General features: G+C 61.8%; 1 protein-coding gene across 2 annotated transcripts; it reads left to right on the top strand.

Moving 5' to 3' along the window:
• On the top strand, nt 1-21,112 carry SCARF2 (scavenger receptor class F member 2). 2 transcript variants are annotated; one of them, XM_074887469.1, is made up of 12 exons: nt 185-389; nt 2,706-2,877; nt 6,487-6,545; nt 8,374-8,475; nt 8,795-9,314; nt 9,417-9,635; nt 10,004-10,132; nt 12,555-12,658; nt 12,743-12,860; nt 14,305-14,426; nt 18,580-18,732; nt 19,121-21,112. In XM_074887469.1, the coding sequence occupies exons 2-12, from the start codon at nt 2,822-2,824 to the stop codon at nt 20,323-20,325; spliced, it is 2,787 nt and encodes a 928-aa protein (XP_074743570.1). In that variant the 5' UTR covers nt 185-389; nt 2,706-2,821; the 3' UTR covers nt 20,326-21,112. The 2 variants fall into 2 exon arrangements, with proteins under 2 accessions (XP_074743571.1, XP_074743570.1); XM_074887470.1 differs by lacking the exon at nt 2,706-2,877 and having other exon boundaries at nt 1-389.
• Nucleotides 21,113-25,002: the final 3,890 nt, after the last annotated feature.

The following is a 25,002-nucleotide window of genomic DNA, read 5'->3' as shown; positions in this document are numbered from 1 at the left end:
CCGTCAGGGGAACCAATGCGGAATTTCCTGGCTGGCGGCGGGGCCCCTCCAGCCGCTGCCGAGAGGGGCGCGGGGGAGGCGGCGGCGGCGGCGGAGCAGCGCTCGCACTGCGGCTTCCGCCCGCCCAGCAGCGGCCGGGGCAGGGCGGGCACCGGGCACGGCGGAGCCGGGGAGAGGTGTGGGGGGAGGCAGCGCCCGGCCCCGTATGGGATGGGCCGGGTCAAGCCGGGCCCCGCCGCTCCGACGGTCATGGCGGCCCGTGGGCTGCGACCGCCCCGCCGCGCCCGGGCCGGGGCCGCGGTGCTGCTGCCGGTGCTGCTGCTGGTGCTGAGCCGCGGAGCCGCGCAGGAGCTGAGCCCCCGCGGCAGGAACGTCTGCAGGGCCGGCGGGTAGGAGCGGCGGGGCGGGCAGGTGTGGCGGGGCGGGACGGGACCCCCCGACCCGCGGCTCGGGGGCCGGGGGGGGGGGGGGGGAGGGGGGCGGGGGGCGATGGACTCGCCGCTTCCCTCCTCCGGGCCAGCCGAGACGCTGGGCGCCTTCCAAAACAAAGTCCGGCTTGTGCGGGGCTGAGGCGGGGGGAGCCGGGCACCGGGGAAGGGGCGAGGAGCTCAGCCCGAGCGGGGCCGGGAGCGGGGGGGGGGCGGTCCCGGTCCCCGGGCGTGCTGCGGGGAGCCGGTCCTGGGCACACCGGGCCCGGTCCTGCTCCCCCTTGAGTCAGTCCTGCTGCGGGGAGCTGGTCCTGGGTGCCTCCGGGGCCGGTCCTGTACCCCCCGGCAGCGGTTCTGCTGTGGGGAGCCGGTTCTGGGTGCCTCCGGGGATCTGGTCGTGCTGGGGGGCGGGGGACACACACACCCCCATCCTGCATCTCCGGGACCGGTTCTGTTGTGGGGAGCCGGTTCTGAGTGCCTCCGGGGATCGGGTTGCACTGTGGGGGGGCCGGTCCTGCACCCCCCGGGGCCAGTCCCACCGCCGATCCTGGGCTGGCAGGATGCAGGATGCTCTGGGTATCTTGGTGGAGCTGCCCCCAGCTGCCTGGGATGGCGGAGTTGGCAGCTCCAGGACCCTCGGGTTTGGCTTCAGAAACTGGGTGCTGGCACTGCCCGGCTGTCCCCAGGGGTCACATCCTGCCTGCCTGGCCAGGGGCAGGGCCCCTAGAGCTGGCAGTGCCTTGTCCCCGCTCCCAGTGCTCTCTGTGTACCACGGGTGGCTTTGCAGAGCATCACCTCGGGCCAAGCTTCTGCACAGCACTCGGCCTTGGTGCTGGTCAGGCTGCTCGGCCAGGCTGGCCCCAGCAAAGGGGGGGAGAGCGCCCACAGCCGCTCCCTCCCGGCTGGGAGAGCAGGATCCCCTGCCCTTGATGGGGGGCCCAGGCCATAAATGCACCTTTACATCTCACCCGTGAGGTCAGACGAGTCCACAAGGAAAACATGTGCTGCGAGCAAGAGGGGCCGCATAATGGCTTCATTCAGCAGGGCCGCAGGGCGCTGGTGCCCCCTCCTCAAATTACAGGCTGAGTTTCCTACGGAGGCATTTCACGAGCCAGAGCTGCCGCAGCTCCCGGCCCGTGCTGTTCCTCGGCAGGGGAGGATGCGGGGAGCGGTCCCTCCTCGGCTGCCCGTGATCTGCCCAGCTGGTTCCCAGAAAAAATGCCATCATGTCCCGGGGTGGCAGAGGGGACGTGAGCAGTGTGCCCCCCTGCTCCAGGCATCCTGCCCCATGTGCTGGGGATGGGGTGCCTGGGTGCTCCCCCTTGCACAGGGCAACACCCCCCCCACCCCACCCCCCCCCCATCCCTGCTGGATGGAGGTGGGGGAGATGCTGCACCCAGTGCCGCAGGGCTCAGACTCGCTCCCTGTGCCACCCATGGGTGTCATGGGGTGTGCAAGAGGCACTCGGGGGTGAGCAGGACAGGGCGCACAGGGTGGGCAGGTGGTGGCATCCATCCTCCCGTGGCGAACAGGTCCTGAAGGCAGCCCTGGAGCCAGACAAGGTGGGGAGGGGATGGTCCCTAGGAAGCTGAGAGGACGTTTGCATCATTTCCCACGCCTCACCCTTCTGCAAATCCCCCTTCCCTCCCTACCCACCCCCTGGCACCCACCCCCGTCTTTACTGTGCTGCTCCCCTCGGCATGGGGGGTGCCCCATGTGTCACCATCCAAACCCACCTTGGTGGCCCCAAGAACCCAGGGCAGGTGCTGGGGGTCCTGCCCTGTGCCTGGGGCTGGGGGGGCAGCCGGGCTGGAGGTGCCTGGGGGAGAAGGTCCCAGTATCCCCTGCCCAAGCTTGGTAAAGCTGCTGGTTGGACTCTTGGCCATGTGGCTCTGCCAAGCACTTGCAGGCATCCCTTGGAGATGCAGGTTTCGGAGGGCTCGAGAGGAGGATTCTGCTTCAGGCCCTCCTGCGACCTCCTGAGACCCAGCTGGGGAGCAGCAATTCAAGGAACTATTTAGGGCAGAAGAAACTGGCATATTTGGGGGCTATTTGGTGTCAAAGTTTTGTGTACTAAATGCATCTTGCTCCGAAATTTGAAGCTCTTTTATAATTCACAAGTTGGCATGACACTCTCCGAAGCTGCCGTTTGGGATGCAGGCTGATGAGAGCCCTGCACGCGTGGGCATTGCTTTGTCCCTGTCTTGCTCTCACTAACGCTCTCTTTTGGTAATCTTTCTTTTTTAACTTATTTTTCTTTTCTTCCTCTGCTTGAAGGGTTTCTGTTTACATACGCGATCCTACTCCTGCCTGCACCGGGGGATCTCTGTCTTTGCCTGCGCCCCGAGGCTGGGTTCAGGTCGGGGAGCTGCGGCTGGCATCGGCTGGGGGGGATGCTGCTGGCTGGGACCTGGTGGTCCCAAGAGCCCTGTGTGCCACACAGGGGGAGGTGGGTGGCACCGAGTGATGGGTGACACAGAGAAAGAAAGAGCTCAGCACCGGGGCGATGCTCGGGAGGAGCGGCGGGGTGGGGAGCACTGGGGGTGGCTGCGTGGCTGGGGAGGGTGACAGCAATGCTCTGGGCTTTGGGGACGCGCCCGCAGGGCTCCTCTGCAGCTCTGTCTGGCGGGCTGAGAGCGGGGAGGTCTTGCATGGGACCAGAGGCAGCAGCTCCCACCCGAGGCCCAAGGTCTCTCTCCTGCTTTCGGGGCTGTGAGCTTGCTCCTCATTGTTTAGTGGGGGCTGCGTTGGTCTGGATGAGGAGCCATCCCTCCTGCCTCAGGAGCCCTCTCCATAGCCATAGGTAAACGGGATGTGATTCAGGGAGCAATGCGGAATATTAATCTGCAAGAAAAATATTCTGCCTCTGTAGAAACCCTTGGAGCATTTGCAGAGGTCCTGCTGATGCTCGGTGTGAGCAGGATGTGCCCATGTGCCAGGGGCAACGCTGGCATTGAGCACGTGTCCCTGCAGGTCACAGCTCTGGCTCTGCCCACATCCCCGCTCCTTTTCCCCCGCATCAGCAAAGCTCCCAAGCCCCAGCCACATCTCAGAGGCAGCTTTTCTTTCTTTTTCCCAGCATTTGTAGTGCTTTGAAGAAAAGAAAAAGAAATAGAAAGTGTATTTGCACTGTGCGTGTCTGCAGTGGCACGTCCGTGTGGGTCAGCAGGAAGCTTTTAAATGGATTTCCCAATGATCCCAGTTCCAGTGGTCATGGGGAAAATGGAGCGAGCCCTCTTTGGAGGAGCTGAGACATGTTTTAGACCCATGCCCCGATGGGTGCCAGTCACCTCTGCAGCCAGCACCTGTGCTCAGGGACCGGTCCCTGTGCTGCCCTGGGAGCACCCGCTACCCAGTGCTACATCCTAGCTGCCTCCTTGCAACAGGATTAAGTTTATTTGCTGTCAAAGCCACTGATAAATGAGGCGGAGGCCGAGCGAAGGGGCGTGGGACACTATCGGCGGGCACGGTGAAGGAGAGATTAGCTATCAGTGAAAAGATAAGCATGAATCCTGCATCCGGTGAGGCAGTGGGTGGGCTGGGGTCCCGGCTGGTGGTGGTCGCGGTGCCGCTCGCCTCCCTCGGCTCATGGCAGGGGATGGATTCTTCCCTCCTGCCACCATGTTTCAGCAGCTCCCGGCTCCCCACCATCAGCCCGGGGCTTTCATCACAGGTGATGCTTTTAGGTGCATCGTCCATGATGCCCATTTTGGTGGCCAGGCTGAGCTGTTCAAGGGAGGAATTTGCCCAAGCAGAGGGCTTTCCCCTTGCAAACCTGCCATGATTTCATCTACAAACCACTAAACACTGAATTTCTAAAGTGTGAAAGCAACCCCAGACGGGATAGTGGGTGCTCTGGCCACGCCGTGGGAGGGCCAGGGCACTGTGGGCTCCTTCCCCGCCTGCGCCCGAGCATCCTGCTCAGCTGGCGAGGCTTTACAGAGAGGGCAGCCCTAAGCCTATTGCAGAGAAGAGCCTTGTCTCCAGCCCACCCAGTCCTCGGGGGGGTGGTTTGGTCATGGACCCCCGTTTACAGTTAACACTGTGCATCCCCCTGCATGCTCGGCCAGAGCAGAGCCCCCCACCCGAGCCCTGGGGTCCCTGCGTGGGGGGTACACGCTGGCTGCCATTGCAGCGTCTTGCGACTGCTTCGATGGGTTGAATAGATGGAGCTATTTTGGGCTCCAGCTGCAAGGCATTTTTTCCAGGCCTTGAATCATTTTTGTGGTTCTTTTCTGCCTCCTTTCCAATTTTTCACCATCCACCGCGAAAAGGGGGACGCGATGCTCCCGGCTCGGCCGTGCGGGTGCTGCCTGCCGAGGGGCCGGCGGTGGGAGCTGCGTCCAGCCTCCCCGGTACCCGTGTTTGGCCGGGGGGCTGCTGGCAGCTCCCTCCCCGGCCCCAGGACAAGGCGGTCTGGCAGCCAGACGCGGTCCTGTGACTGAGCTGGGTTTTGAGCGAATACTTCCTCGCTGTCTCCTCCTCCTCTTCTGCATTTGTTACATATAAAGAGGAAAAGGGGAAAAAAAAAAAAAAAAAAGCAAAACGCATTCCAGGCTGCGCCGCCGAACCAGCCTGAGTGAAGTTTTCCTTGACTGCAGCATCCGCTCGGACCTTTTATAACCCTCCAAGTCACCAGTGGGGACGAGGCGGTGTGGGTCACCCCAGGGATGAGCCAGTCACATCGGCATGAGCAGGGTTCCCCCACCTAGGCAGTTCCTGCGGTGTCACAGTGTGGGGAACATGTTCCCCACACCTGGGTTGCAGCATTGTGAGCCCCCAGCCATTTGCTTGCGGGGGGGGTCACTGAACTAGTGTGGGTGAGGTGTCCCTGCTTAGTCCCCATGTGTCCCATCCCAGCAGGGAGCTGCATCTCTGGCTGAGCCTCTGAGGGGGTCTGAGACCCCATCCTGGTGTTGGCTGGGGTCAAGCTTGTGCCATAAACACTTTGGCTGATGCTCCTGTGCATGGTGCTCCCTGGTGGCACTCGACGACACCCAAGGGACACATCCCAGCCACCTACACTCGATATCGCTTGGCTCGTATGTGGGGGACATCTCCCAGGAGCTGGCTGTGCTCCAGCCATCCTGGCAGGGTGGTTCCAGCCTGCCTTTGGGGTGCCGTCCCCAGGCCACTGAGCAGCCAACCTGGGTTTTAGGTCACGTTTGGTCTTTCTGCAGCAGCCAGACAAAGTGGAAATGTCCCTTGAGCTGCACTGCCCAGTGCTGGCAGGGAGGCACCGAGCCGAGGGGCAACTTGCTGTCCCTGCTCCCATGACGGGGTTGCAGGTGCTGCCGGGGTCCTTCCCAGTCTGCTCCGGGCTCCTGCTGGCACCTGGCACTGAGGCTGTGTGCAGGCAGCGGGGTGCATGCAGGCAGGGGAGGGCAGCAGGGAGCATGGAGGCAGCAGGGTGTGTGCAGGCAGGGGAGGCAGGGATTGAGGCAGGCAGCGGGGTGCAGGCAGGGAGTGGAGAGCAGCATGGGGATGATCACAGCGTGGGCACTGCTGGCCCCCACTCACCACAGCACCCTCCTGAGCGAGGAGGTCCAGCACCACGGGGACACAAGCCGGGGGTCTGGCTGCAGGCACCGTGCCATCCCACCCCAGGAGCGGGCTGCTTTGCTGGCCCCTCAGGGGCAGAGCAGTTGGTTTTCCCCTGGGTCATTTAGACCCTTCCCTTTTTTCACAGCTTTTGGTGGTCTTTGGGATTATATTTTTTACAATAACAGTTGCAAACATGACTTTTGTTGCTTGATCGCTCCTGATTAATGGGAGAAACTGGTCCTGTCCTTGCTCCCGGCATCGCCTCAGCTGGCTGATGGGCCATCTTGAGCTGGTGTCCATGGGAGCCCCCCAGCAGATCTGTGCTCCCTACGTGGTGGAGGAAGAGCCAACAGCTCTCCTTGCCCCACCGGGGTGCAGCAGCCCCCGGTCAGGGTTCAACTGACTTGGAGCAGGACCCTTCAGCACCATGGCAGTGGTGCTCCCGGTGGGTTTTGGGAAGGACCAGGACTTTCTGAGGGTCATAATTATTTGTGGTGCTTTTTTTCCCCTTCAGCTCCTCGGTGCTCGTGTGCTGCCCAGGATGGAGGCAACAAGGAAGCGAGTGTTTAATAGGTAAGCACCGGTGTTTTGCTTCATTGGACACTGCTCATCAGCCCATCCTTTGCTGAGCCCTCCTGGCCTCACCACTGCTGTCACGGGCTCCCCTGATGTGCCCCATGGCGGGGACCCCCTGTCCCAGGGACCTCTGCCTGCAGCTGGCCTCCCCCGGGATGCTGGAGGCTGCCCTGCCTCCCTGCAGTGCTCCAAGCTGGCAGTGTGCAGATGGAATGGGGTGCTGGTCACAGAGCCCAGCCCTGGGGTACCCCCTGCCCCCACAATGATGCCTTGGGGTGCCACCAGTGGGCTCCTCTGTGGGGAGCATCACCCCCGCTCCCAGGCCAGGGGGTTTCTCTCCATGCCAGCCAGCTTTGGGTCTAAGTATTTGGGGGTGCTGCTCTGGGACCCAAAGGACAGCGAGGTGTCACCCAGGGTGAAGTGTGGGTGCAGCTGCAAGGAGAGGACCCCGAGATTTCCCATGAGTGCTGCAACAGCGTGGGGAGCCAAGTCAGAGCTGCTAGTGGAGAAGCCACCAGGACCAGGCACGTGGCCATCACGGCCCCGTTGGGGAGAGGCTGGAGGGGCAGGCAGGCTGTCAGGCAGGGGCCACCGAGCCTGCAGGCAGGGCAGTGCCAGCTGGGGCCACGCCAGGCGTTACAGCTCTTACTGGTGAGCCCAGCATGGATGCTCAGCATGAAGACCCGGGACCGCTCATCCCCTGCAGTGCCACCACGATGCAGGTGGCTGGTTTGGGGTTCCTGTGTTGCTGCCCGCAGTCTCAGCTGGCCACGGGGCTCGCCTCGCCCCAGGAGAGCCGGAGGAGCTCTGCACACCGGCCGGGGGTGTCAGCAGTTTGCAGCCAGCGACGAAGACCACGTAACCAACTAACCCACCGTGCATGAGCCCTCATAACTGCTCGCTGCATGCGTTGGGTGCCTGCGCGCCGGGAGCAGGACGCGGTCCCTTCGGCGTGCCGGCAGGAAGGTAGAAGGACAGGGTCTGCCAGGACAGCGGGGGGGAGGCTGGTCCCATCAGTGAGCTGTCCCCATCTCCTCGCCCCCCCTCAACCTGCTCTAACCCTTAGACTCACTGCTCCTAACCTGTGTAATCTGTCTATTTTAGGGGTTTCTATAGTATCCATCACCGTAGGTCTAAGAACTCCCAGGTAAGGTGGATGGGATGGGTGGTCTGCTCTCCCTCTCCCGGTGGCTAAGAAGGCTTGTCCAGGGCCATGTGGGATCTGCCTGCGCCTGCCTGCACCACGGTGCTGCCCGTCCCACGTCCTGCGCCTGCCCCGCTCTGGGCATTGGCTCCAGCGCAAGGTCCCCTCAGCAGGAGAGGGGCTGGTGGCCTGTGTGGGAGAGGCGGTGGTGGGGGACCGCTGTGGTCCGTAAGGAGTGCAGGGAGGGGGACAAGGGGACCGTGCTCGTGGCTGCCCGTGTCCCCCCCTGTCCCACGTCCCCGCTCTCCCCTGGCGCTGCCTCTGCCGGCGATACAGAGCTGGGCGAGGGATGCTGCCACTGGGCGCAGCCGGTGGCGGGGACGGGGCTGGGCTGGTGACAGGAGGCTGATGGCCAGGATGGAGCTGAGCTTGGTAGCAGGAGGCTGGTGACAGGGACGGGGCTGAGCTGGGTGGCAGGAGGCTGGTGGCACATTTCTGGTGAGGCTCCCATCCAGCCTGCCTGGCTGCTTGCCAGGACAGTCACAGTGCCGCAGCTCAGCACCACCCGGAGTGCCACTGTGCACCCCTTCCCCTGCTCTGCGGGGCTGGGGGTGGTTTGGGGGAGCAGGGGTGAGCCCGCTGGCACACATGCTCACGCCTGCCGTCTGTCCGTCCATCCAGCTGTGTGCGAGGGGAACTTCACCTGCAAGGAGAACGAGGTGTGCGTCAGGCCCGGCGAGTGCCGCTGCCGCCACGGCTACTTCGGTGCCAACTGCGACACCAGTGAGTACCAGCAGGCGCCCGCGCATCCTTGGTGGGGTTCACCAGGGTGGCCCTGGGGTGCTGGCTCATCCCGGGGTGACTTTCCAGAGAGGAACATCAGGGACGAGGCTGGAGATGCTCTTGCTCTGCCCTTGCCTGTCCCCCTGGCTTTGTCCCCAGAGCATCGTCGCTTTGGAGGGGTCTCCTCTGAGATCCAGCGCGCTGGGAGGAGTTGGGGGGACTGTGGGCGAAAGGTCCTGTTGTGGCTGAGGGTCTCCACTGGTGCCCAGTGGTGGGGTTGTGCCACGGGCAGTGCTGGGGCTGACGGCTCTGCCTACAGAGTGTCCCCGGCAGTTCTGGGGTCCCGACTGCAAGGAGATGTGCAGCTGCCACCCCAACGGGCAATGCGAGGACGTGACGGGCCAGTGCACCTGCAACCCCAACCGCTGGGGTCCCAAATGCGAGAACGTCTGCCTCTGCAAGCACGGCAAGTGTGACCAGAAGACGGGCAAATGCACCTGCGAGCCCAACTGGTGGGGACCCCAGTGCTCCAGCTCCTGCTATTGCAGCCACAACTCCCAGTGCGACCAGCAGACGGGCAACTGCCTGTGCCAGCCCGGCTGGTGGGGCCGCGGTTGCAACAACCAGTGCTCCTGCAACAACTCGCCCTGTGAACAGTTCACGGGGCGCTGCCAGTGCCGGGAGCGGACGTTCGGGCCCCGCTGTGACCGTTACTGCCAGTGCTACAAGGGCAAGTGCAACCAGGTGGATGGGACCTGCACGTGCGAGCCGGGCTACCGGGGGAAGTACTGCCGCGAGCCGTGCCCGGCTGGCTTCTACGGCCAAGGCTGCAGGAGACGGTGAGTGGCTGGACCCTGTTGGGCCTGATCCAGCACCGTGGGCTCGGTGGGAGGTTTTGGGGTCACGGCGCCCGCTGACTGGGTCCTCCTGGGCCGTTGCAGGTGCGGGCAGTGTAAGAGCCTGCAGCCGTGCACTGTGGCGGACGGGCGCTGCCTGACCTGTGAGGCCGGCTGGAACGGCACCAAGTGCGACCAGCCCTGCTCGCCCGGCTTCTATGGAGAGGGCTGCGAGAAGCTCTGTCCCCCCTGCAAGGACGGCCACACCTGCAACCACATCAACGGCAAGTGCTCCCACTGCAACCCAGGCTGGATCGGAGACCGGTGAGTGCAGCTGGGTGCAGAGTTGGGCCCCGGCGGGGCGGTGTCCAGCCTCCCTGCTGCTCCCTGCCCAGGCACCGGCGGTGGCTGCGGGTTTCTGCACCCAGGACGGGGGGGCAGGGATGGGCTGAGCCTGCTGGCACAGCAGTGGGACTGGAGGGAGCCTGCGAGACCCCTGCCCTGTGCCCCCAGGCACGTTGGGTGCTCACGGTGGGGCTCAGCTCTCAAGCTGGGATGCTTTCCCGCAGGCACCCAAGCAGGGCTGACAACACAGCCCCATCCCCTTGCCTACACGCAGGAGAGCTGGGGGCATGCTAGAGGTCCCCAGGAGCCATGGGTGCCCCAGCCACCTGCCCTCATCCCCCCCCCAGGTGTGAAACCAAGTGTCGGAACGGGACGTATGGGGACAACTGCGCCTTCGTCTGCAGCGACTGCGTCAACGGCCAGTGCCACTTCGAGACCGGCCGGTGCCTCTGCCGCCCTGGCTCCCACGGCACCTAGTAAGTGAGCCACGGCCGGAGCACTTCGGGGTGCGCCCCAGGGTGATGCTCGGGCATCTCCTGCCCCCTTGGGTCCTACACAGTTCCCAGCCAAGAGGTTGCCTGCAGTGGAAGCGCTCACGGGCAATAATTGGGATGATCTTTGGAGTGGAGGGGAATGGAGCCGTTAGCAGCAAGATAACGCGGCAAGAGAGGGGTTTTGCTTTAGGAAACGCCTAGTTGGCAAAAACAAATGCTGTCGACAAAACGGTGGTTTGTTGTTTGTTTTTTTTTTTTTAAGTCCAGGGTGGAATTTCTAGCCGAAAAGAGAGAGAAAACCACATCCCAGAATAGCAAATAGCCTCATGGGCATGGCATCTGTGGGGTGCTTCTGCTGCAAGCTGTGGCTCTGGCCGGGGTCTTCCTCACCCCCGGGAAGAGCCCCCCAGTCCTCCCCCTTTCCCCCTGCCCAAGGAAAGGGCACAAGGGACATCGATGTCCTGCTCACATGCCCTGGTGGTTTTCTCCAGCGTGGGACTGAAATGCTGTTTTGAAAAGGCAAGGAAAGCATTTCCCACCGGCTGGGGCATGCAGGCAGCTCCCCCAGGTCCTGCCGGGTGTTACTCAGATTTTCCCAGCAATTGACCACAAGGGTGATGGCAGTGACAGGGATTCAGAGCTGGCATCCTGCCCACGCCAGTGTTTTGCTCAGGGCATATCAACAGGGAGCCTTTGCATTTCGAGGGGGTTTTTGGGGGGCTTTGCCAACACTGATGCTGCTGGAAGAGCCGGCTGGGCACCGGCACCAGCTCAGGATGCCCAGCCTGGGCATTGTTGCCACCTTCAGCAGCAAAGGTGAGTGAGTCCTGGTGCTCAGCAGGGGCCTGCGGTGGCGCTTTCAGCACAGCGCTGGAGGGCGACGCGTGAATTCAACTGTTGTGAGACCCTGGCAGAGCATCAGGAATGTGGGCGCTGGGGGTGCTCAGGATGCGGCCCCGGCCCCAGCAGCATCCCGGAGCTGTAACCGCGGGCTGAGCTGTGCCGTACGGGTGCACACCGGGCGGGCTCGGGGACTCTCTCGGTGCTCAGGTGGATCCCTGTGATTCTGTGCAAAGTAGTGTTTTTGTCAGCAGCATTTGATTTGCTAAAAAGAGGGTGATTTCTGGAAGAAAGGCAGAAGTGATGTCCTCACCATGCAGGGGTGTCCTCTCAGCTCTAATTCAGGAGGATGCTAAAGGAAAGGCTGCTAACATATTTGTAGTGTGCGCAAAGTGGTTTATCCAGAGGTGTTGGGACCCTTTTGGAAAAAAAAACACCGCCCTGTGCTCTCCCAAAGTCTCAGCGTGGGGCAGATGTAGGTCTAAACAGTGGGGTGAGGAGGTTTGGGTTGCCAGGGAAATATCCAGCTCCACCTCACCGCGTCTGCTGCCGCTGCGCAGCTGCTCGGGGCGGCGGCGGGGGCTCGGCACCCATCCCGGCGGGCACGCGGCACACGGCGGGCACGAGGCTCGGCCAGGGCGGCGCTTTGCAAGTCGGTGGAGCATGAAATGGGCTGAGCTGCCTCCGGGCGCCGTGCCGAGGGCTGGGGGCAGCTGTGGTCCCCAGGGGGAGCGTGTTTGGGCTGGGGCCCGCTGGCTCCTTACGGCCGGAATGCGGCTGCTGGTGAGCAGCTGGTGGGGGGTTTGGTGCCCAGCAGCGCTGCCAGCGTCCCCCAAATCCACCCGGGTCCGGCGCCGTGGTGCCCATCCCACCGCCGGGGTGGGAGGTCAGGTTGGCCCTGCTGACACCAGGAGCCTCGGGTGCTGTGATCTGTGCCTGGCACAGGCTTTCTGTGCTCAAACCCCTGACACTTGCGAGTTGGTGCCAGTTCATGTCCGTCCCCGTTGCCTTGGTGATGCTGCCAGGGAGGTCATTTTACCAGCCATGGGGATTTGATGCCGGGCTTAGCCGAACCGAGAGAGTCTGCCCTGATGGAGCAGATGTCTTAGGGCCGCTCGGTTGTTTTTTCTTCTCGGAGGCCAAAAAAGCAAAAATAAAATCAATCTGGGCACTTTCCCAGCTCGTGGCTGCCGTGGCCCTGCCTGGCTCGGTGTGGGGGGGCCCGGGGGTGCTGCAGCCACGTCACTGCCGAGCTGAGCTGGAAATCCTGCATGTGACATTGGTGTGTCTTTAGATGTGACTGCTGCGTTCGTGACCTTTCGTAATTGCTGTGCCTAATTGTGAAGCCCTTCACGGGGAGCAGCGAGAGCATCTGTGCTCCAGCTGGGCCAAATCTCCTGAGCGATGGGAAAGGGGCTCTTGCTCCCTGGCTCCCCCAGGGTGCGTGGGGGCTGTGTCAGAGCAGCTTGGAGAAGTGCCCCCCATTTTTCCCCAGAGCTCAGAGGGCTTGGGAGGAGGCAGCGGCCAGGGTGGTGAGGGCTCTCACTCAGCCTCTTTCTTCCAGCTGTAACCTGACTTGCCCGCCCGGCCGCTATGGAGCCAACTGCGCCGAAGCCTGCAGCTGCCACGACGGTGCCTGTGACCCGCTGACAGGCGCCTGCCACATGGGTGAGTGCCAGCGGGCAGGGGTTGGGGTGCCGGGCTCTGCCACGGGGCCGTCACCGGGGCTGACCTGCTGGTTTTGTTTTGCAGAGGCCAACCAGCGGATGGGGGTGATCGGGGCAGGAGCCCTCCTGGCACTGCTGCTCATCCTCCTGCTCTCCCTGCTCTGCTGCTGCTGCGTCTGCCGCAAGAAGGACGAAGCCCGCGGGTGAGTGCCGGGGCCGGGCAGGGCTCTTGCCGGGTTCTGCCACGAAGCCTGAGGAGAGGGGGGAGCTGCGGGTCTGGGGACGTCAGTGGCCAGTGTAGGGACCGCACTGGGACAGCGGTGCAGCGCTGCCTGCCCGGTGCCCTGTGCCCTGCAGGTCCTTGGGGTCTGAGCAGATCCTGCTGCATCCTCAGGGCAGCGCCCAGCTCCAGGGCTGATGGAGGGGCTCGGTGTGAGCCCTGCCTGTGGACCCCCTTCCACCTCTCCCTAACTTGGTTTCCCTCTTGTGGGCCATCACTTCATGGAGACCCACCAGGTCCCCTCCAGTCTCCAGGAGGCTGGAGCTGATCTGCAAAGGGAACCCTAAAATACAGCAGGGGCATCAAGGTGTGACTGAGACCCCCAGAACAAACCCCTGGGCCACAGGGTGTGACCTGGGGGGGTGATGGGCTGCGGCACTGCCGGCTGTCCCTCATGGGGACATTCAGGACAGGGAGGGTGAGTTTCTGCAGCAAGGTCGGGATGTCAGAAGCATTTCAGCAGCACTGGGTGACATCCCACCACAGGGACAGGGATGGGGACAGCCCCATTGCAGGGGAGAGGAAGGCTTGTGCTGCTCCTCTGGCTGCAGAGGAAGGTCTCCCCTTGTGCTGCTGGCCACTGCATGTGAATTTTCCAGAAGCCTCCCCTTGCAGCTCTGCCAGCTCAATCCCAGCCCAGCACATGTGGCTTGGAGACCCTGGGGACTGCGTGTAGTTATCCTGCAGATAAAAGCACAAACACAGCCCCGCATGGTCAAGTATCACACAGGGAGAGGGGAAATGGCTCAAAGCAGTTTCCTCTCTCCTGGTGTACCCAGACCTCTGCAATGTCCCCAAACAGCTGGGTCACCTGCGGTGCCATCCCAGCAGTGGTCCCTGGCCGGAGCATCCCGAGGGACTGTGGCAGTGGCAGGCACGTCGCAGGTTGCCTTGCGTCAACATGCGAAGCCGCTCGCTCCTGCGGCTGCAGATAATTGCTTGAAACCTCGTCCCTGGGAGGCTTCAAAACCAGAGAGCAAATAAAGAGAAGCCACGTGTTTGTTTTTGGGTTGGGATGATTTCTATTTTTTTTAAAGATTCAGAGTCTTGGCCGGGCGTTGTGGGTGTTTTGGGACGGGGCTGTCAACGGCCATGGCTGGATCTGGCCTTGCCACCGTCCCCTGGCACTGCTGTGCATCCTGGCACGGTGCGAGCTGGTGCCTGGGGCTGGCAGCAGCCCCGGCGAGTCCCAGACCCCCTGTGCCCTGGGCAGCCCCCTGCTTTGATCAGCCCCATTATATTTCCCAAAACCCCTTTGCCTTTGCAGCACCCCTGAGCTCCTGACTCTCCCTGTGGCCCCGTGAGGGCTGTCCCCACCGCAAGGCGGGTGCTGATGCCTCTGATGGGGCCGTCGCCTTCTCTTGCAGCTCCAGCCAGGACCCGGCAGCAGCCAAGAAGCCACCGAGACGCTTGTGCGGGCGTTTCAGTCGGATCGGCATGAAGCTCCCACGCATCCCCCTGCGCCGCCAGAAGTTACCCAAGGTTGTAGGTAAGGTGCTGGGGTTTGAGGAGGGGGCAGAGAGCCAAACCCTGGGGGCTTTACTCCTGGCAGGGCAGTGCACATGACTCACAGCATCCTTTCCAGCCCCGAAGCCGGGGCAGTGAGCACGGCAGAGCGGTGACGGGGACACGCAGGTCCCAGGGACCATCACAGTGCTTGGTGCACTGCTGGGCTTGCAGGGGTCAGCCCTTTGTCAGTCTGCAGCTTCTGGATCTCAAAGTGCATTGGTTTGCTTTGCGAGGGTGGGCACCTGGAGCTCTACCGAGCTGTTTTTGAGGTTTTTAGGCTCTCCAGGTAGAGGAACAGTCCCTGTCGCAGCACTGAAATGCCTCGTTTACCCTTTTGGTCCTGACCTAACCCTGCCCCAGCTTTGCATGGAGCTGGAGCATCCGAGCTGGGGCCGGAGCCCACCCCACTGCTGTGTGCAGCAGAGTTGAGGATGGAGAGGCAGAGACTGGGTGAGCTCCCCACACTGCCGGGGCACAAACTGGGCTTGTAGGGGGATGCTCACACCCGGCAAAGCCCTTGGCCAGGAGCTGTAAGGGCTGTTGGGGACTCCCTGCATCCGGGCAGCTGGGGTACACTGTCCCTTGCATGCTCCGAACCCTCCCTGCGCTCATCCCCATGTGAGGAGCTGGGGATGTGCTGCCTCGGAGAGGACTCTGTTGAACAAACCTGGGGGTGAAGGCAGTGCTCCCCGCCCTGCGCTAGCATGGGGCTCAGCCTCGTGCCCCTCTCCCTGAGCCCAGCACCTCCCCGGGCACGCAATGCCGGTGGGATGCCCTGAGCAGTCGCATCCCAGCACACAGCAGCTCAGCATGAGCCCAAATCCCCCATCCCAGGTGGGGCACGGAGGTGGCCCCGTCCCGGCGTGCTGTGCCCGAGCTCCAGCGTCAAAGCCAGGGGGACAACTCCTCGCTGCGTGGGGCACGGCAAAGCCCAGCCCCAGAGTGGGGTGTGCCGGGGCCGGAGAAACATTCCTGCTGCAAAGGATAACAGAGGCCGTGTTTGTGGAAGGGGCCAGGCAGGGCTTGGGGAGGACAGAGGGTGCCTGTGTGTGGCGAGGGCAGGGGGGGTTCAAGGGGGCTGCCTGTGCCTTCCCGTGCCGTCTGGAGGGAGCTGGCGCCCACCCAGCTGCTCTGTGTAAGCAGCAGCCCCGGGAAAGGCTGAGGATGTGGCACTGGTGCCAGGGGGATGCTCGGGATGGTCTTGGGTCCTGGCAGGGCTGGGGCTATTCCCGGAGCCTGGTTGTTATTTTGCTGGAGGGAAGGGCTTTGGTCAGGGCTTGCTTTGTGTGCGTCGTGTTCTCCTGCACGGCGGAGCCCACATGGGTTTCGGCAGCTCCCAGTCCCTCTGGTGCAGGGTCTGGCAATGCCTGCAGCCCCCACTGGGTCTGAGTCCCCCCCAGCCCAGGGAGAGCTGCTGGGATGCCTGTGACAGCCCAGTGACCGTGGTGCCACATCAGCCTGTGGCTCCACTTGGAAGCCGCAGTGGCCAGTACACGGTGGCAGAGGCCGCCTGTTCCCCACATGGGTCCTGCCCCAGGAGGAGGGTCCCCAGGATGCTGAAATGCCCCATCCCAAGTGCCAGGTCAGTGCTGGAGGTGCTCAGGCCCCTGTGGGGATGTCGTGGTGAAACTGGTGCAGCCTGAAGCCGAGGACACCTGGAGATTGTCGCTCTGGATCTGCTCACGTCCTTGCAGAGCTGCTGCCGTGGCCATGCATTTGCTGGCGCCAGGTTTTCCCCTCTGGGCTCAAACATGATCGAGGCCACCACCAGTGAGCTCAAGCCCACACGTGGTAGAACCTTCCCAGGTGGGACAGCAGGTCTTGAAGCCCCAGAAAAGCTCATCGGGTGCCTGGAGCCCCAGGTGCCCCCCTCAAAAGCTGCTCCCCAGCCTTGGCACCAGCTTTGGATCCGCAGCATCTCCCTGGGGTTTGCACCCAAGCTGGCAGCCCACACGGCTACAGTCTGGGTGGCCACAGTGCAGGGTTTGGGCATCCCTGTGTGCACGAGTTTCACGGGGTTTGCTTCTCAGGAAGTCAGTGGTACCAGCGTGGGTCTCAGTTGCGTGTTGCCCCATGGATGCTGGGGCTAACCGGAGCTCTGCACCCCACTGCCATGTCTCCTCTCCAAGCAGTGAAGCTCAGCCGGCCCCAAGGCCGTGGGGAGCTTGAGACAAGTTGGGGGGGGCAGCCCAGAGGGCTCCAGGGCCACGCTCCCACGGCCCTTGTGTGGCTTCTCACTGCTTCATCCTGGTCTTGAGACTGATCAGCCGCCGTGCAAGATGGGCTGGCGTTGGCACCCTGGTGCTGTGGCCCCGGGAGATTTCGGGGAGCGGTGGCAGGAGGGGACCTGCGGGAAGCGTCCGCATTTCTTCCAGCCCCATCAGCCCGTGTTCTATCAGCCAGGGGGAGGTAGATCCCAGGGGACCACACAGGAGCCCCCAAGCCTGGCTCTGGGTGTGCTGCACATCCTCTTTTTATCCTTTGGCTGGATCCTGGGTTTCATTTGAGTCCCAGAGACGCCTCATGGCTGTGAGTCCCAGCCGCTCGTCACGCCTCCTCTCAGGAAGCATCTCCCTTCATCCGCTTCCAGCCGGCTGCTTTTAATTTTCCCTTTTTGGTTTTTATTACAAGGAAAGCCATGTTGAAACTGCCGCTTCCCCCTCTCCAGGCCATTTGCTCTTTAAATATTGCTGCTTTTTTTTTTTTTTTTTTCCTCCAAGAAGCCAAACTATGCAGGGGCGAGCATGCATCGCTGCCGTCATTTTAATGACCTTGCATCTCTGAAGCCAGATTCCCTAATAAAGCATAAATGTTCCGGTGGGCATCCCGGTAACACTTAGAGTTATTTTATTGTGAAACAGGGATGTGGTGCAAGAATCAAACAGGCCAAGCAGGAAATTGCAGCACGACTTAGATGGCTGGGATGTGCGGGCAGAGGTTACAAATACCTGGAAATACCGACGTGCAGCTGCTGCGCAAGGGGAGCCTGCCTGTACCCTGGGGTTTTGCAGCCCTTGCTGCAAAGCAGGGCTCTGCCTGGGCTTGGAGGCAGCTTGCCACCATCCCAGGGGACAACAGCCAGCAGGCAGGGGATGGGGACAAGAGCGTCTGGTGCTGCCCAGCTCTCTGGGAGAGCCGGTCCCCTCCATCCAGCTGGGTGCTGCCGCAGTCCTGCAGGTACCCCAAGGACGATGCTGAAGCTGCGGGCACCTGAGGAAGCCCTGTGGGGTGGGACATGAACTTACACAGCAAAGAGCCTTAAAAAGGATCAAACAGAAAGTCCCTCCCAGCCCAGGCGACTGTCACTGCTCACCTTTTTAATTTTTTTTTTTTACTGTTGAAACCGAAAACACCAAGTTTTTCCTCTCTGGTGGTTTTTCTCTTCTGCTCAGCTTCTCTGTGGGTGCCCCCACAGCAGAGGGGACAGTGCTGGGGCAAGGGGAGATGCTCCTCCTCAGCTTCAGCATGGGAGAAGCTGGTAAAGGGATTGAAAAGTGGCAGAACTGGGAAAAAATGGTGATGCACATCCCCCTACTGCAGGCATCCTTTTACCATCCTTCTACCTCCTTTTGCAGAAGCAGAAGGAAAATGCAAACAGTAGTGCTGAAGTGGAAATTAGTGTAATTAAAGCTGGCATCTCATTTCTTTCCCCAGGAAGGGGATGGTCACATCACCAGGAGTTTCTTTGCGGGGTGCCTGTGCCAGGTTGCAGAGCTCACAGCTGACCACCAGGATGCTCACTGGGTCCTCACGGGACCCAAGGTTTTGGGTGGTGCGTCCCTCTGCCATGTGCATCCTCGATTTGGGCAGCTGGAGACCTGCTGTGGAGAGGGGGGATAGAGGGGGTGTGTAAGGCTTGCATGGGCTCTGCTGTCCACAGCCTCTCATCCCCAGGCATGGGGGATGCTGGTCACCACCATTGCTCGTTGATGGCTTCTGTGGGTGCTTTGCTGGGGGACCTGGTGGGGATGCGCAGCGAGAGCTGTCCCTGTGCCTGGGATGCTGTCCCTGTCCCCAACACCCGCTGGCAAGTTGGGCAGGGGGCAGCTGTGCAGCATCCCACCCTCCTGGCTGGTGGGGGGGTGGGGGGGTCCAGCAGGACGGGCGCTGATAGCAGTTTCTTGGCCTTGCAGTGGCCCATCATGACCTGGAGAACACCCTGAACTGCAGCTTCATCGAGCCGCCCTCCGTGGTGGAGCAGCCTTCCCCATCCTGGTCATCCCGTGGCTCCTTCTCCTCCTTTGACACCACGGACGAGGGGCCAGTGTACTGCGTCCCCCACGAAGGTGAGCAGAGGGACAGGGTGCTTCCCCAGGGGACTTCGGGGCCATCACCAGGGGCCACCCCCTGCTCAGTGGAGAGGAGTCACCCTTGCACGGTGGGTACCGTGTCACCCTGACGCCTCCTGCCCCGGGAAGGGATGCGGGTGCTGATGTTGCCTGCCCGCAGTTTCAGAGGTCCCTCCTCTGGCGTTTGCTGCTCCAGGGTTGTTTTAAGAGCCCTCTTGTGCTGGGGTCCCTGACTGGGAGGAGGGAACAGGGGCACCTGGGGACACACCGGGGTGTAGGGGGGAACCAGGTGGGACGTCCCGTCCCACCGTGCTGCGGGAGCATCTCGGTCCTTCCCCTCCCTGGGCACACATCTGCCTGACAGCCCTGTGCTCTCTTCCCACAGAGAGCGTGGGTGACAGCAGGGAGAGGGGGACACCCGCCAGCCCTGGGGACAAGCTGGTGGCCCCAGCCAGTGGGGAGGAAGCAGGTGAATACACCTTCCTGAAGGAGACGGGCTCCATCAGAGCGTTCCCAGCCGACAGCAGCGAAACGCCCCTGCTGAAGTCCTCGGACAGCGAGCGCTCCTCCTGCGGCTCGGGCTCGGCTGGCGCCGCGCTCTATGCCCGGGTTGCCCGTCTCTCCAAGCAGTCCAAGGAGGAGGAGGATGCCACCACAGAGCCCCGCAGCCCCGGGAAGCCACCATCCCCAGAAAGGACCAAGCCCCGTCCTCCAGACCCAGCCACAAAGCCCAAAGTCTCCTGGATCCACGGCAGGTACAACTCCAGCCAGTCCAACTCGCTGCCGGCACCCAGCCGGTCCCCGGAGCGAGCAGCCGCCCGGTCCAGCAGCCCTGAGCAAGGCCAGGGCTTGGCCAAGAGGAAGAGGAGCCCGAGTGAGACATCGGCCAGCGTGCAGGGCAGAGCAGAGGAGAAGGGCGGCACGCGGGGCAAGGAGAAAGTGCAGAAGCAACTGAAGGAGCCCGGAGTCCCCGAGGGCAAAGCCAGCCTCAGCAGTGAACCCCAGTCGCCCTCCAAGCCCAAGCAGAGGAGCAAAGCCAGCTCCGAGCCAACAGAGAGCATCAACGGGGCGGTGCAGAACGCCTTCCGAAAGATGGGCGCCTTCCAGACGGAGCGGCGGGTTGGGGACAACAGGGATGCTCCTCGCAGCCCCGGCACCAGCAAACCCCGCTCCGAGCCCCTCCATCCCCACCTGGCCTCTGAGCTGGCCGCCCAGCTGAAGGAAAAGACTCAGAGCCTCAACAAGGGGGACGGAGGCACCCGGGCGAACGGGGTGGGCGCCCAACGGGAGAAGCCCACCCCTCCACAGAAGGCCAAGCGCTCGGCGGCCGCCGGCGGCCAGAAGACCAGCAAGCCCTTGCTGCCCACCTCTCCCCACCTGCAAAAACTGATCCCTGGGGCGTCCGAGCCGGTGGCTGGGGAGCCCAAGCGGGTGGAGAAGCCAAGCACCGGCAGCGGCCAGGACCAGGCTCTCCCCAGTGAACAAACAGCCAAGAAAACCCCCATTAAAAAGCCTCCCAGGAAGAAGAGCCGAGAAGCCAGCCTGGAGCCACCCAGAGCAGCCGCTGTGCCCGCTCAGGCAGTGCAGTGACCAGGAGCCAGGCACTGGCCCCGCACCGGCCAGCTGCGTGCCGGGACGAAGGACGTTTGCTGGCATGGCCAGCGGACATGGAAGTTGGACTGGGCAGGGGGCACTGGAAGAGCCTTGAGCCTCCATTTCCCTGCCCCCATCTCTCTCATCCCCCTTTTCCCTTTAGTCTCCCCTGCCCCAGGACCTGCTCCTCCCCGTCCATGCCCTGCTGCCTGCTCCCTGCCCGGGTCTGGCAGGACCACAGGGAGCTGGCCCAGCCGCCAACCCAGGGGGGGTCCATGCGTGGCATATCCCCCCCCCCCCCCCCCTCATTTTTTTGTAGCAGTATTATCGATCGCATAAGCAGCGCTTGTTGTACTAGACGTACCCACGGTATATTCTGCAGTAACGGAGCCGCTCACTTCCCGCGCCCCACTCGGGTCTGCCGGGCTCGCGGGGCACGGGGGAGGGAGGGTGCTGCTGCTCGGCGCCAGGGACGTGCCCTGCGCCCATCACCGGCAGCAAAGCCCAGCCCCAGCGCCCTGGGCTCCCAGCGTGGCTCTCCAGTGCCAGTCCAGCCGCAGCCGCGCCGTGCCCGGTGTGGGGTCGAGCTGGTTTCGACCGATGCCCCCCTCCCCTCCACCCCCGGGGTTGCTTCTGGCCAGGAGGAAAGCACTATTTATGGCCAGAGCTGGATGCCTTTCGGGCTCCCACGTCCCATCCAGTGGAGTTGGAGGGATTAGTTTGGTACGACAGAGCCTGGCACATCTGCAGAGCGCTTTCCTAATAAAAATGTATTTCTTCTGTAGGCGGGTGCCGTCTCTCCATGCCCCAGGCTCCCCGTGGGCAGGTGATGTGCTGGGCATCGCCTGGTCTTGCTCAGGTGCTCAGCCCAGTCCTGAGGGGGATGCAGTGGGGAGATGGGTGACCTTGCAGCAGGTACAGGCAGGTGGTGACAGGCAGGGTGGGGAGGCAGGTCCCCACCATGGCTGCTGCTATGTGCTCGCTTGGCAGCAGAGACCAGCCCTGAGGGCAAGATGAGGAGCCCCTCATCGCCCAGTATCCAACATCCTCCCCCAGCCTGGCAGGAGCCCTGTGGGGAAGACTGGTCTTGTGTTCAGGCCCTCTCCAGCGTAGCCAGGATTGGACCCTGGGACTCAAGAGAGCTCTGGCCACTGGGCACCCCTGGCTGGGTGTTCAGGGTGCTAGCACACAAATGTGGGGGGACACAGGGGGCTGGCAGTGGGGTGCAGGGCTCTGACCCCAGCTTCCTAACCCCCCTGTCAAGGGGCTGCCAGCCCTGGCAGCATTTGGGCTCTCCATGCAGCCCTGGGCGTGATGCTGCCATGTGGCAAGGCTGGGAGAAGCCCAGGGGCCAGCTAAGATGGGCTTTCTCCCACACGGCTTCTGCCAAAGATTCCTGAGCAGTCTTGCCCGCAATTTGTCTGCATCCTGCCTGCACACTACCTGCATGCTTCCGTCACGTTGCCTGTGTGCTGCCTGCACACTGCTTAATCTCTGCGTGCATTTTGCAAGCTCTGTGCTTGCTACCTGTGCTCTGCCTGCTCTCTGCCTGCTCTCTGCCTGCACTTTGCTCACACTCTGGGCCCTACCTGCACGCTGCCTGTGCTGTGTTGCTGCCCGGGTCTGCGGCAGGGAAGCAGCGGTGCTGCAGCCAAGCCCTGCCTGTCCTGCTGCTCCTGGCGCTGGCACAGCGCCTGCTGCCTGTGGGGCTGTAAATGCTGGGTCCTCTGGGGCAGTGGCTCTGCCCCTGCCAGGCTCCCTCAGCCTCACCCGGAGCCTCCGCCAGCCCTCCCTGGAGGAGCCGGAGCCACGGGCTGCAGGGGACCCTCCCTGATGTGAGAAATGAGAGCGGGGCTCTCTGCTCCAGTGGGAGCTGGAAGCACTGATGCCCACCATTGACTCATCCTCAGTCTGCCCACGGTGGGGGACAGCAGCCCAGGGGAAGACCACCGGACCAAAAGGCCAACCGCAGGGCAATCGCAGGGGTGATGGAGGCAGCTGGTGGACACCAGGATGGGATGAGACCAGCTGGAACCAGGACTGCAGCCAGCCTGGCACGGCACTCGGGAGGGGACGGGGCTCCAGCACGCTCCCTGCCATCGCTCAGCATCACAGAGCTGGAGCCAGCACAGTATCTGACACTGGCTGGAGAAGCTTCATCTCATAGCAAAAAGCTGAAGAATAAAAGGATGAGACATCACATGACTTGTTGGCTTCACTTAGCAGACTCCTGGACACCTTTCAGAGTTCCTTCACTCTCCCTCCCCTTTCCTTCAGGTTTCACTTGGGAAGATGAAGGATGACAGCTGGAACTACTCCTGGGACATCACACAGCGCAGAAACAGGAGGTGATGAATCAGCTCAATGTCACCAGAGACAAAACAGACAACATCAATGCAAAAATGGGCACACTGAGCCTATGAGAGCCGGGTTGGCATTGAAACCCCTCTCCCTCCACCATAGAGGCTGTTGAAGAAACAGAAGAGGCTTGCAGGGGGCTCAGAAAAGTCTGGGACTATGGCTAATAAACACCCATAGGTTAAGAAAAGAAGGAAAGGAGTTGAATCCAGGCAACAAAAGTGCAAAAACAACTACAATTAAAGAGGAAACAGGTTGTCACAGGCATCATGTAGTCCTTACAAATCTCTTCACATCAGCACTGAAGAGCATCAGTGGGGAACCAGCCGTGATGCTCGTGATGGTGAATTGGGGAATAGCCCCGGGATCCTCTCAGGGCACTTTCTCACTTGGGCAGGCAGCAAAGCTGGGGCTGGTGCCCCAGAAAGGTTGGGCACTGCAAGCTCACCCCAGTCCCCAGGCTATCCTGGGACAGCAGAGCTTCACCCAGGCATGAGCCCATCCACAGGCTCCAATCACAGCCCCAGCAAGCCAGAGGAGGCCTGCACATGAGCAGCCTATTGGTAAATGCAAAAATCCCACGTCACAGACACGGACGTGCGTTCTGGCAGGTCACTGGATGCTCCAGCCCAACCAGGCAGTAATCATCACATCAGGGCAGCCGTGGTGTTGTCTGGCCGAGTCTTGGGAATCTCCAAGGATGGAGATCTCCCAGCTCCCATTGACTGCCTCAGGTCTGCGCCACCCTCCTGGGGAGGAATTTTCTTCTGGGGGTCCAGCCTGAACCTCCCAAGCTGCAGTTGGTGACTGTTGTCCCCATCATATCATCTAGCACCACCAAGAAGGATTCAACTCCATCATCTTAGCTGTTTGCTGCTCTCAGACCCCCTTCACCTCCTCATGGCCGGGCTAACCCAGCCCAGCCCCCTCCACCTCTCCTGTGGGCCAGCACCATGACCATGTTGGTAGCCCACCTCCAGGCCTCTCCAGTTTCTTCACATCCCTCTTGAACTGGGAGGCCCACATCTGGACCCTTCTGGGTGAAGAGGCAGCAGCTTCCTTCAGGTGGCTGCCCATGGCCTTCCCAGCGTCCCCCACTATGGGCTTTGCGTTACGCTGGAGAAGAGCAACGGCAAGCTGATGTTCAACCTGAGGTCTACCGTAGCCTCCAGGTTCTTTTCAGCAGGGTCCTTCCAGCTCAGATGGGTCAGATGCTTCTTCAGGAAATGTCCTGTGATGCCACAGGCCATGAAGACCATCGCAATGGATGAGGCATTGCCACACCTCAGCATCACGAAGGGCTGATTTTTCAGCATAACGTGAGCGTGAGTCTCTTCCAAGCGTCCTGCCAGGGCCTGTAGGCTTTCCTCCCACCACCACACTTTGGTTGCCTCTGACTGACAGCACCCTGCGATAGACACTGGTGCGGGGACTTTGTTTAGGGGTCCACAAATCAGCAGAGGCTGAAAACCATAAAACAATTTCCCCTGCAGTTGTTGAGTCCCACCAGAAAGATCATACATAGCATAAATACTCTTGCTTTTCTTAGCTGCTTTCGACCACTCTCTCGGATGTGCAGAAACCTTTGACTTCAAGGGAAAAACAGCTGAACGCCATCACAGGAGGATGTCTAATCCCATGGCTGAGGAGAAGCAGTGGATGAGGCTGCAGGAGATGCGGCAATGGAGCAGGACCTGTCCAGTGGCCACCAGCCCTCCTCTCCACTGGTACCTCCTCCCGGGGAAGCAGAGGAGTGCAGCGACATTTGTTGCCCATCCTCTCCTCCATCAACACTGTAACACTGATCTTCCCATTTCATCCCAATTTCCCAAACCGAAGAAGGAGCTGTTGGGTTGGAGAACGGCGCATTTGTTTTGGCTTGGCCGGCAAGCAGTGATAAAAACGAGCCCCTTGCCAACAATTCATTTCCTATTCCAGGCCCTACCAAAAATAAACTCGGAAGGGAAACTCCAATGAGAATGAAACACACATGAAACAACGAGTTCCCAAAATTATATAGGAAATCTCTCCCTCAACACTCGCTGGGAGGGGGTACGGCAGTGCCAGGGGTATTTCATGTTGGAGGGGGGATTGCAAGGTCCTTGGGGAGCTCCACAAGCACCACAGCACAAGCCAGGGTTATAGGGATGTAAATATATATATTCAGCTGACGCTTCATATAGTGGCTTCATGTGGGTATGTAGGGAAATGGCCCTTTCCTTCTTTGTCCCAAAAGTGGATGTAATGATCCCTGGTTGCCTTTCCCAGGACACTCAGCTCCAGGAATGGCCAGGCTGGGGGCACTGGACTGTCCCC

This window comes from Strix uralensis, chromosome 17 (assembly GCF_047716275.1).
Source record: "Strix uralensis isolate ZFMK-TIS-50842 chromosome 17, bStrUra1, whole genome shotgun sequence".
Taxonomy (NCBI): Eukaryota; Metazoa; Chordata; class Aves; order Strigiformes; family Strigidae; genus Strix; species Strix uralensis.
The sequence above is the reverse complement of the archived record's forward strand: the minus strand, read 5'-3'. Positions and strand labels throughout refer to the sequence as shown.